The following is a 12877-nucleotide window of genomic DNA, read 5'->3' as shown; positions in this document are numbered from 1 at the left end:
GACAGTCCATTTGATCAAGCTTCAACCATTATTATTTTTATCATATTACTCCCACGGTCAAAAATAAGTGGCGTGTCTTAGAGTTACCTTAAGTCAACCATGTCAGACTTTTGCAGTGTGTTATTTTTGGTGTGTTGATTGTGGATTTGTGGGTGTTTGAATAATAATACAGACCGATCTGTCTCAAAATTTAGTTTTATAAAAAGTATACTTTTGCTATGTTTTATTATTATATAGACATTTCATACAAAAATACTAATCAAAGTGATATTTAAATACCATGTTCATGTCCAAAATATCACAGACTTGTGAACAGAGTGACTAAATTGTTGGTTAGAATTTTTTTTAAAAAAAATGTTGGTTAGCACTGAGTCGATCATAATGATAACAAATCATTTTTCACATACCCTGTTTTGAATAACCTACATATTGCAAGCCTAATTGTTAGCTAAAGATTACAAAGTCTGATTCTTGAAATGTGTGTGTGCCTTGTATAGTTAAAATGAATAATTACCAGAGAGACGACCACAAATGGTACCTACATATCAAGTAGTTCATAAATAATAAAATGTAACTACTTCACATCCATCTTACTATATGGCTAGGAAGCAGTGGTACCTATATATCAAGTAGTTGATAAATAATAAAATGCCACTACTTCATATCCATCATGTATATATCAAGTGGTTGATGAATAATAAAATGCCACTACTTCGCCTTCATCCTGTATGGCTAGGAAGCATGCTGACTCCAACACTCCTCCCTGTTTGTACATACAACTTGATGACACTAATCTATTCTCATGTTAATTTATTTGAGTTCACACTTCGTCATGTCTCGTATATACAATCACTTCACTAGATGAAGGTGTAAGAGCAATTTCCAATGTAGCATTCGAACCAAGGGAACAGGGTTCAATTTGTGTTTTGATTGTTCGGTGGCTTGCAGTATGTGTATGTTCATGGACTATTAAAGAAGTATAGCTGCAGCTGATAAGTTGGCTGATGTTGTTTTGTTGTGAGAGGAAAACATTGTATCATGGCTGATAAGTTCAAGCGAACAGGTACATATCACTTCTTTTTGGGTTTTTTCTCCTTGCAAGACCGTGTGGTCAGAAACGTGGGAAACAAATTTATCAGCAAAGAAATATATCAGCTGCAGCGTTAAGTCGAACCGAGTTTGGAATTAACAAACCGTCGATGCCTCCGGTGTTCTCGGTTCGATTTTGCTTTTCCTCGGCTCAATTTCGTCTAACACTGGATCTGCTCTAAGGGCAACCAACTCAACCGTAAAACCAACCAGTAATATAGATCGTATAGCAACCATTTGGTGCATCAAGCGATGGTGCTGTCAGCAACAGCCTAGCTTCACTTGCTCTTAGTCGTCTCCCCTCTCGTAACACGAAAACGACTAGGGAAGCTTCCTTAGCGACTAATCCAGCGTCAAATCCTCCATTAAATTAAATTTGATACTAATCTCATTCTCATGCTCGCCGGCTCCGTCCATTGCTCCCTCCCCCTCTCGTCGTCGTTGGCTCTAGTCGTCACTCCTAGCTGCTAGCTTAGCCACATGGCCCGCGCCCGCGCCGCCGTCGTGCTCGCCATCGCAGTCTGCTGCCTCCTCGTGGCCACCGCGCCGGCGCGCCGCCCCGTGGACCTTCCGGCAGCACGGGCGGCCGACGCCGTCGTCCTCGTCGACCGCGAGGCGGCCACCGAGCCCCTACCCAGGCCGGTGAGGAGGGCTGCCGCGGACAGTGCCGATGAGCAGGGCACCACCGCGCTTGCTGTGCCCGAGGAGGAGGGCGACGCCGCCCGCGTGGAGGCGACCAGTGGTGGCGCGTCAGCGTTAGAGATCCGGCCCAGCTCCGAGGAGACGACGACCGTGGAGGGGTGGGGCTGGGGCTGGCCGGCCGTGTCGGGGAAGTCGGAGGACGACGAGAGGCGGCTGTACGACTCCGATTCCGACTCGGACTCCGACGACGAGGACGAAGGCGGCATCTTCCGGTGGCTCTGGAGGCTGGCGGATCACCTCTTCTGAACTCCGAATTATGATCGATCCTCACCACACCTGCCGCCGGTAGACATATTCCGATGCTTCGATCCTTGTCTGGCGTAGATCATATATATGTAGCAGCAACACCTCTTTGTACAAAATTATATTGATGATGAAATAAATGATACACCTGTGTTGTTGTATCAATGGATCAAACATTCAAACTGCTATAGAACCTGGTAGTAACTGTCAGCAGCAGTAGAACGTTATACAGCATGCTTCCAAGAAGCAGAGCACGCCTGAAACATCTAATGACAAGCATGCTCGACAATGCAAAAGTGTGTTACATTCAAGTTGATAGGTTCTGCCTCTCATCCTATCCTACAACGTTATAAAAAGTCAAGAGATATTACAAAGACAACATTAGATTTCAAAGAAAACGCATCTGCCAATACAGATGAGACTGCAGAAACCTGGCCAAGCAGTTCTCCTTCTCCTCCTCCTCCTCGATTGCATACTCGTCATCGTCCGAGTCATCGTCGTTCCAGCGGTCATCATCGGAGTCATATTCGATATCGTAGTCATCCTTCGTATGAGCCTGCCTGAAACCGCTCAGCTCGTTCCTCCCGTCATCCTCATTGATGAACTCCAGTCCGTATACAGCGTCTCTGTGCTTCACAACCAGCCAGCGAAGCAGCCTGTCCTCCTTGTTCAGATAGTGGAGTTCTTGCGGGAACGAAGGTGGAACCATCATTGTCATTTGCATAAGCTGGCCCTGTAAGTGGGGAAGCGATCTTTAACACAACTACACAAGAGCAGGTTCTCAGGCTATACACAAGAGCAGGTCAAAAAAAATTATGTAGAGATATATCACTTTTTTGTCCTCCAGGCAATAGGTTCAAACAAAACTTGGCAATGGTTTAAGCTTCACAGTTAGCTTGGCAATGGTAACCGAAAACATCCATTATGCCCCTAACCCTATAAGCAGCTTTAGCCATTCTACTTCATCTGCTCTGCTGCTTGGCAAATCCTTGGAAGAGGAATTGATAAATCACGCCATGCAGGTAAAGCCATAGCAATGTCCAAAGTCCACCTTGAAGCAGCTAAATCATTTTTTGGCTCGTAAATCATATCATCACAAAGTACTTTCATTAATCATGATGAAGTATAAGCACTAATAAACTCTATTTAAATTAGCACCGATGATTCTTAGAAGCCTTTTGGTTACCTATTTGTTTTTTGTTTTTTTGGGGACAGTTATGCTCCTAGGCAACCCAGTTACAAATTGAGCATCCTTTGCCAAATCCAAACGCACTCGGGCCTTGCATTCTCTAAAGTTGTAACAGTGTAATTTTCATTTCTAATAACCAGTTCCAGCCTTACTATCATATATATTGTGTTTAACGAGAATGGCTCAATCATTGCAGTTAAGGTTACCAAGAGGACAACCGAGGACTGCATTATACAAATCTGACAGGGACCAAGAACAAATTCAGAATACTGACACCCAAGACCCAACAATGGCTTCTTATACTGAAACTCATCACAGATGCATACAAGCTACAAACTGGAGTTACAGCCACAGAATCTGGTGTCTAGAGGTTGATGCAGCACAGCACTTTTTCTCTAATTTTCACAAGACACTGTAAGGTAATCTCAACTACTGATCTCACAATAAATGCCTAAACTCCATGTTTTGAAACATGAAACTCTATGGTCTGTTTGCATGGCAGCGTAGAAAAGCTGCCTGCGCCAGGCATCACTCCTAGGTGTTCAATTTCAAGCGCCTGGGATTGGATGCGCCTGCCAGGCACGCGTTCCTAGGCCAGGGCTGCATCCAAGCACACCATAATAGCGCTATGGCACTGTTTGTATTAGCTTGCAGACTGGACCGCAGCGTGCAGGTTGCTAAAACAAAAACCTGCAAGCTGAAACAAACAGGTTCCAGATTGTAACAATCCGCATGCTAGATTGTTACAATCGAACAATGTGCTCCCCCAAGTATGCAGATTGTTAAAATCTGCAAGGTGCAATACAAAGCTAAAACAAACAAGGTTGTCAAAACTAAAATAATAGTGCTTACAAACAATCAGCTGATCTTGGAATGTTGATAGAAACCTACATACAGTATATGCTATAACCGATAAACAAAAATCTCGTCACAAATTGTGGAGCAATACTTAAAATTTGACAAAAAGTCGATCTAAATTAGAAAATGTTGTAGCAAAGCAATAGTCACCACAAAAAGCTCATAGCACAAAGTGGAAAGGGATACCACAACTGAAAGTGAAAAGTGTAAAGAAAATTAGTCTGCAGGACACTAGTTAAATGTGACTAGTATGCAGAATGCTGTTAAAAAAACTGTCAGCAGGGAACTAACTAGTTTCCTACATTAAAAATCCAAACCCCAAAAAAAAACAGCGTCCTACAGACAAAAATCCCAAAAGTACAACTAGTACTCTGGTCGGTTTTGGCAACCTAGCAGAAAGAGAAAATTACAAGGAAAGTGCAATATCATAAACATTTGTTAAAGAAATAGATAACTAAACTGTACCTAACTCAAAGCAATATACAATTTTGGTATATGGCACTGAAGGGTAGCACTAGAGGATTGAAATGAAACTCCTCTGCCGTTTAGTTGAACCATAGTTGAAATGATATATTGTCCTGTGGGACAATGCTTTTGGGTACTGTTATGAGCTTCATAAGACCTAATCTGGTGCCTGCAACACTAATTTTGTTAGCTTCCAGTTCAAGGCTTCAAGCAGGTCCAAGTTTAGGCCTTTAGTCTGAAAAAAGACCTACTGGCTGAGAAGTGTAGCTCTTAATGCAAAGTAAAAACATAAACACGCTTGGAACTGATGAATTGTTTGTCATGTTCAATATTGCACTTTGCGCTAACGAGAAAACTTCTATCCAGGCAAGTAAAAGATTGGAATGCCGTTGCATAATAACTTTCTTGTGATACCAAGATGTGAACAATTTATTCTAGAAACAAGACTACCAAGCATGACCAAAGGTAAAAACAAAGATCTTCCTCCACATGTAATATGGCTTCAAGAACACAATTTTATGTTTCATTCAGGTAGTCATAGTTCCATACAATGTGTACTAGAGGAAAAAAACTGTAGAGTCGCATAATGTCATCTGAGCCACTCCAATCAGTGCGATCATATGATTTCAGACTTGCAAACACTAGCTCCATGCAAACGAACAATCACAAGAGCACTATCATATATACTGTTAGATAATTAGGCATTTTCGTGGTCAATTTAATCCAGAAATATAACATCAGCAGGTTTGTGATGACATATATGTGCATATGTATATCACTAGCGAACGCTACAACATGCAGACATGACATACAGATCGATACAGTAAGAACGCAAAATGCGGTAATTACAAAGGTAAGAATGTACCCAGCGGAGGGTCCCATGTCGAGGGCATCAGAGGCTCCATTCGCACTAGTCGACATAGTGCGTTTCTCGAAGTCGTGGACCGCAGTCGATGCAGGAAGATGTACGCAGTGCAGTCCCACGAACGGTCACCAGGAAGAAGACGCCTTGCTGTTCCGCAAGCAATCACCGGGAAGAAGACGGGTTCTGAGAGCGATCACCAGGAAGAAGACGTACGTGGACGAGCAGTCACGGATCGCTCCCCAAAAACCTAATCGCCGCTCACCCCGTGCAAGGTTCTCAGGCGGACGAGGGTTCCGGAGGCACCTGCTCTCCCGCTACTCCGTGCGCGCAGAAGTACGGGACGGAGAAGCCAGATGGCTGCTGAGATGTGGTTTCTCTCGGGAGCGGTAGCGGGAGGGGGGAGGACTGACGGAGGACGTTCTGTTTTATGCCTATGACGGGGAGGAAGAGAGCCAGCGGAGGAATCCAAGAGACGGAGACACGAAGAGACAGGAAATGGAAACGGCGTAATCATCTCGCCTCCACCATAAAGGAGAGAAAACTCTCGTAATTATGTGGATTAAGTGGCAAAAGACTGGCCACGCCCGCTCGCCCGCTCGCCGCCTGCCTCGCCACGCCCTCGGCCTCGGCCCAGCCGGCGGCGCGTGCGCGTGTGGCACGCCTATGTTATTTTCTTAACTTCTCAATTAAGATGAATAATTTTCAACCATATAAGCTGAGTCAACGTTTAGTCAAAATTCCGTATGGTATTAAACCATACAACGCTTAATGTTACGTACCATAGAGTGTTATTTGATTTATTAAATATTATACGGGCCAAGCCCATAATATATCCAACAATCCCCAACAAACTATAGGGTTTGTAACAAAGTAGTCTCAGAACCACATTTCTTTTATATACCAGTGTTTCGATGGAGACTATTAAGTTGAACATCTATCTAGAGCAACAGTTTCACTCAATCACAACTGAACAATGGACTAAGCCTTGAATTGATAGTTTTGTGTGAGGTGAATGTCACTAAAGTCCTTAGCTGATACTTGGTTGCAAAAGACATCCCCTCTATTTGAAGCATATAAGTCATACTCCAGTGCCTTTCATGAGTATTTAGAGATCACCCAAATCTCAAAGACTATGACCAGCAGTCTGACTCAGATAGGTGTGTTCCTCAAAAGATATTCTATATGACAACATCTTTGTTTTAGCAAGCCACCTGGAACATATTAAGGTAAAAACCAACCTGTCTTACAGAAAGGAAAGATATACATCAGAAATGAGTCTTACTAAGGATCTTTCCTCATAATTTACTACTAGCTTGTTTCACCGTCCTACTTCACGGGATCTCCGATCACATAAACAGGTTACCACTATAGTAAATTTCATGTGGGTCTCAAACCCATCTCCCTCGATACACTTTCTATCACATTACGTGACAGACCCTTAGTGAACTGATCTGCCAGATTGTTAGATGTGTGAACATAGTCCAACACTATTACTCTGGAGTTTCTCAATTTTTTGACAGATTTTAGTCGTCTCTTAACATGCCTTGTGGACTTCATGTTGTCCTTAGATCTGTTAACCTTAGTAATCATAGTCTGGTTATCGCAGTTCATAGAAATAGTCGGTATGGGTTTTTCAACAACCGGTAAATCCATAACGAGATCACGAAGCCACTCGGCCTCAGAGCCAGCGGTGTCTAATGCTGTAAGTTCTGCTTCCATTGTAGACTTCGTTAAGATAGTCTGCTTGCAAGACTTCAAGAAAACAACACCTCCTCCAAGCGAAAACATATATCCACTTGTAGCATAAAGTTCATCAGTATCAGAGATCCAGTTGGCATCACAATAGCCTTCTAGCACTTTCGGATGTCCGGTATAATGAATACCATAGCTGATGATGCCATTTAGATAGCGCATCACTCTCTTAAGAGCACGCCAGTGATCATCTCCCGGGTTTGACACAAACTGGCTCAGCTTGCACACAACAAATGAGATGTCAGGCCCTGTTGCACTAGCAAGATACATGAGCGAACCAATAATCTGGGAATATCTCAATTGATCCCTTGCTATTCTCTGATTTTTCCTCAATAGCACACTAGGGTCATAAGGTGTAGGAGCAGATGCACAATCACTAAACCCAAAGCGACTCAGCACCTTTTTCACATAGTGGGATTGTAACAGAGTTACCCCACCATCACCTTCTCTCAGAAGCTTGATATTAAGAATAACATTAGGCTCTCCCAAATCTTTCATCTCAAAATTTTTAGATAAAAATTTCTTTACCTCCTCGATCACTTTGAGGCTGGATCCAAAGATCAGTATGTCATCAACATATAAGCACAAAATGACTCCTTCACCCCCACCATACCGATAGTACACACATTTGTCAGCTTTATTCACAACAAAGCCAGCAGATATTAAAGTTCTGTCAAACTTCTCATGCCACTGCTTAGGAGCTTGTTTTAGGCCATATAATGACTTTAATAATTTATACACCTTGCCTTCTTGACCATTTGCTACAAATCCATCCGGCTGATCCATATAGATCTTCTCCTCCAACTCTCCATTTAGGAAAGCTGTTTTAACGTCCATTTGATGAACGATAAGACCATAAGAGGCAGCTAGAGAAAGCAAAACTCGAATTGTGGTCAATCAGGCCACTGGTGAATAAGTATCAAAGAAATCTTCACCTTCCTTTTGAGTATAACCCTTGGCCATAAGTCTTGCCTTGTACCTCTCGATAGTACCATCAGGCCCAAGCTTTTTCTTGAACACCCATTTGCACCCTATAGGCTTGCACCCATAAGGACAATCAACAATTTCCTAAGTTTCATTAGACATAACAGAATACATCTCGCTCCGTACTGCTTCCTTCCATAAGTCAGCATCAGGAGAGGAATATGCCTCTTCAATGGTCGTTGGTGTGTCATCCACAAGGTACACAATATAGTTATCACCAAAAGACTTTGCAGTCCTCTGTCGCTTACTTTTTCTAGTGACTATAGTGTCATCCTCCTCAGGATTTTGCATATAGGGTTCCTCAATTTATTCTATTGGAGTAAAATTTGCATGCTCATGGGGAATTATAAATTCATGACCAGTCGTGCTAGGTGCATTTTTATGGGAAACTCATTCTCAAAAAATGTAGCATCTCTAGATTCCATGATTGTATCAACAACCATCTCAGGAACACTAGAATTTATAATTAAAAATCTATAACCCACACTGTGAATAGCATAACCAAGAAAAACACAATCAACAGTCTTTGGTCCAAGCTTTCGCTTTTTGTTTATTTACACATTCACCTTTGCCAAACAACCTCAAGTTTGTAGGTAAGAAAGATTTAATATCTTCTTCTCTCATTTCTCGAATGGTGTAATTTCTTTGTTCTTTATGGGCACTCTAATCAGGACATGACATGTTGTCAATATAGCCTCACCCCACCATTCCTTAGATAGTCCCGCAGTCTCTAACATGGCATTAACCAAATCAGTTAGAGTGCGGTTCTTTCTCTCTGCAATCCCATTGGACTGTGGTGAGTATGGTGGCGTCCTCTCATGAATAATTCCATGCACCGCACAAAACTCAGAAAATTCATTTGAGAAATATTCTCCCCCGCGATCGGAACGCAAATGCTTGATTTTCTTCTCAAGTTGATTTTCTACCTTAGCTTTATAGACTTTAAAATAATGCAACGCTTCATCTTTAGTTTTCAATAAATACACGTAGCAAAATCTAGTATAATCATCTATAAATGTCATGAAGTATCGTCTACCGTCTTTAGTCAATTCGTCATTCATTTTGCATAAATCAGAATGAACGAGTTCTAATGGTGCCAAGTTCCTCGCCTTAGCAGCCTTGTGAGGCTTGCGCAGTTGCTTCAATTCCACACACACACCTGGCACTTAGAATCTTTGACTAAGTTAAATTTTGGGATTAAATTCAGATTTACAAGCCACATGAGATAGCCAAAATTAATGTGACAAAGTCGTGAATGCCATATATTCGACTCATCCAAAATATTAATATTGTTCGCTACTTTATTACACACATCATCAAGCAAAGATAAGCGGAACAAGCCTCCGCAATCATAACCTTTTCCAACAAATGTTCCATGTCTCGACACAACACACTTATTGGACTCAAGCACAATTTTAAAGCCATCGCAACACATCTGAGAACCGCTAACAAGATTCTTCTTGATGGAGGGGATATGCTGCACGTTCTTTAATAGCACCGTCTTTCCCAAAGTAAACTTCAGAACGACCGTACCAGCACCAAGAACATGCACATGCGAACCGTTTCCCATCAGCAAGGCTCCAATCCTGCCAGCTGATAGAAAGTAAACAAAGAAACATCAGCACGCACATGAATATTAACACCACTGTCCATCCACCACTTAGGTGAAAGACAAACTAAAAAAACAAAAGGTAAAGAATTATCATACCCAGATGCTCCTACTCTAGTCTCACTAATCACCACGTTTGCTTATTTCTTTTTTCGTTTATATTTGCGGTTTGGGCACGCACTTGTCCAATGCTCATCACTCCCGCAAACAAAGCAACCTCCACCTTTCTTGTTGTTTTTCTTCTTAAACTGTGCAGTTTGCTTAGCCTTGTATTGTTGTTCTCTTGTATGTTCTTCTTCTTTTTTATTACGGGATGCAAATGAGTTTTTCTTTTGTACCATATTGGCAGCGGAAGACTCAACTCCTTTTTCTACGGTTGTCTTTTGCTCTCACCCTCTCTTCAACATCGAGAGATCCAATAAGTTCGACCACTCTAAACTCTTGTCTCTTGTATTTTAGAGAAGTAGGAAAATCCCTCCAAAAAGATGGCAGCTTAGCGATTATACCGCCGGCCACAAACTTGTCGGGCAACAAATATGGGAAATATTCTAGTTCCTTTGCTAGCGCCCGTATCTCATGAGCCTGTTCGACTACAGAACGGTTTTCAACCATTTTATAGTCATATAGCTGCTCCATAAGGTACAGCTCACTACCAGCATCAGAAATTCCAAACTTTGCCTCAAGAGCATCCCATAACTCTTTGCCTGATGTGCAAGATATGTAATTTTTCTCATACTTAGGATAAAGTGCACTAATCATGGCGCCTCGAAACAGGTTATCGGCAGCCAAGAACTTTTGCTCCTCCTTAGGAGTAAACTGTTCAGGTTTCCCCTGTGCGGCGTGATAGCAGTTCATCGCAGTCAACCATAATACTATCTTGGCACGCCATATCATGAAATTCTTGCCATCAAAATTATTTGGCTTCAAAGCAGCAGCAAAACCACTGACAGAAAATTACCTAAGATTAGGTTTTTGGATTGTTAGATAATTAGACATTTTCATGGTCAATTTAATCCAGAAATATAACATCAGCAGGTTTGTGATGACATATATGTGCATATGTATATCACTAACGAACGCTACAACATGTAGACATGACATACAGATCGATACAGTAAGAACGCAAAATGTGGTAATTACAAAGATAAGAATGTACCCAGTGGAGGGTCTCATGTCGAGGGCATCGGAGGCTCCATTCGCACTAGTCGACATAGTGCGTTGCTCGAAGTCATGGACCGCAGTCGATGCAGGAAGATATACGCAGTGCAGTCCCACGAACGGTCACCAGGAAGAAGACGCCTTGTTGTTCCTCAAGCAATCACCGGGAAGAAGACGGGTTCCGAGAGCGATCACCAAGAAGAAGATGTACGTGCACGAGCAGTCACGGATCGCTCCCCAAAAACCTAATCGCCGCTCACCCCATGCAAGGTTCTTAGGCGGACGAGGGTTCTGGAGGCACCTGCTCTCCCGCTACTCCGTGCGCGCAGAAGTACGGGACAGAGAAGCCAGAGGGCTGCTGAGATGTGGTTTCTCTCGGGAGCGGTAGCGGGAGGGGGGAGGACTGACGGAGGATGTTCTGTTTTATGCCTACGACGGGGAGGAAGAGAGCCGGTGGAGGAATCTAGGAGACGGAGACACGAAGAGATGGAAACAGCGCAATCATCTCGCCTCCACCATAAAGGAGAGAAAAACTCCCGTAATTATGTGGATTTAGTGGCAAAAGACTGACCACGCCCGCCCGCTCGCCGCCTGCCTGCCTGCCTGCCTCGCCTCGCCATGCCCACGCCCTCGGTCCGGCCGCCGGCGGCGGCGGCATGCGCGCCCGCGTGTGGCACACCAATGTCATTTTCTCAGCTTTTCAATTAAGTTGAATAATTTTCAACCATATAAGCTGAGTCAACGTTCATTCAAAATCTCATATGGTATTAAATTATACAACGCTTAATGTTACGTACCATAGAGTTTTATTTAATTTAATAAATATTATACAGGCCAAGCCCTTAATATATCCAACATATACAATGTCATCTGAGCCACTCCAATCAGTGCGATCATATATATACAATCCATATAAAAACACACACTTGTTTGTGAAGCGGCAAATAATGCCAAATATGCAAAGCTATCAATGATCCTCCTATTGGAATAAAAGAATCATCTTGCGGTCACACTATCTACACGGTCCCCAACAATACCTTTATTTTGAATGGTTAACGTAACATCAATGCCACAAAATAAATAGAAAATGGAGTTCAACAAAAATAAAAGAAAAATGATTATTTCTGGGCCAAACACTAAACAGTACTACTTATTTGTGGTCTAATAAATGACTCATTTTAGGGCGTGTTCGGCTGGCCGGCTTCGGCTAGCTGGCTGGCTTTTTTTCCCAGCCGGAGCAGTGTTTTTCTCTCATAAAATTCTAGCATGAACAATATTTTCTAGCTGCTACAGTAGAAATTTAATACCAACCGAACGCTCTCTATTGTCAAAGTTCGTCTCAATAAATGAAAAAGCAACATCACCCACGTAGGGTCCTACGGCCGCCACCAGTGTCGGGCTCGCCCACGTGGGGTCCATGGCGTCCGGCGCTCCTGCGCTTCCGCAGGACCCTCGGACGCCCACACCGCCGCCGACGCCGGAAGCCGCCGCCGTGACTGCCACCATCTGCAGCAGCAGTCCCGTGGCCGTCCCCATGGGATCCAGAGCTATAGCCCCTCTGCGGCCATCAACGCCACAGCCAACACTGAGGCCGGGCTCTACCACCGCCCCGTCCCCGCCGACAACGTCGCCGGCCCTCACTGCCACGGCCAACACCAGTGTCGACCCCGCCCATGTGGGAGCATCTCCACAGACCCCCTCCCCATCCCCAACGCCGCCGACGTCGGGATCCACGCTCTCACCAACCACGGCTCTGTTCTACCCACCTTCGGGAGGCATACGAAGCACTGTCGGAGGGCGGACGATGACGGTGAGGAGTCTGATGACGATCATCCCACAACCTAGCTCGATGATGTCAGTCGTCCAATTGCTTCCCCGCCGCGCACCCAACTGGCCGCTCGTCGTCCGGTGAAGCCGGCTACTGCCTCCCCCATGCGTGCCCATACTCGTTCGGTTGTGTATC

The 12877-nt window shown here is 43.7% G+C and overlaps 1 protein-coding gene across 1 annotated transcript in view; it reads right to left on the bottom strand.

The window, feature by feature from the left end:
• Window positions 1-2272: 2272 nt before the first annotated feature.
• Window positions 2273-12877, bottom strand: part of LOC136461569 (uncharacterized) — a 50156-nt gene continuing 39551 nt past the window's right edge. The window contains exon 2 of the mRNA XM_066460853.1: window positions 2273-2767. Coding sequence (XP_066316950.1) covers window positions 2423-2767 — 345 coding nt within the window. The 3' untranslated portion in view covers window positions 2273-2422. The remainder of the gene's footprint in view (window positions 2768-12877) is intronic.

Source organism: Miscanthus floridulus, chromosome 6 (assembly GCF_019320115.1).
Source record: "Miscanthus floridulus cultivar M001 chromosome 6, ASM1932011v1, whole genome shotgun sequence".
In the NCBI taxonomy this organism is placed as follows: domain Eukaryota; kingdom Viridiplantae; phylum Streptophyta; class Magnoliopsida; order Poales; family Poaceae; genus Miscanthus; species Miscanthus floridulus.
This window is presented reverse-complemented; position numbering and strand designations above follow the sequence as displayed.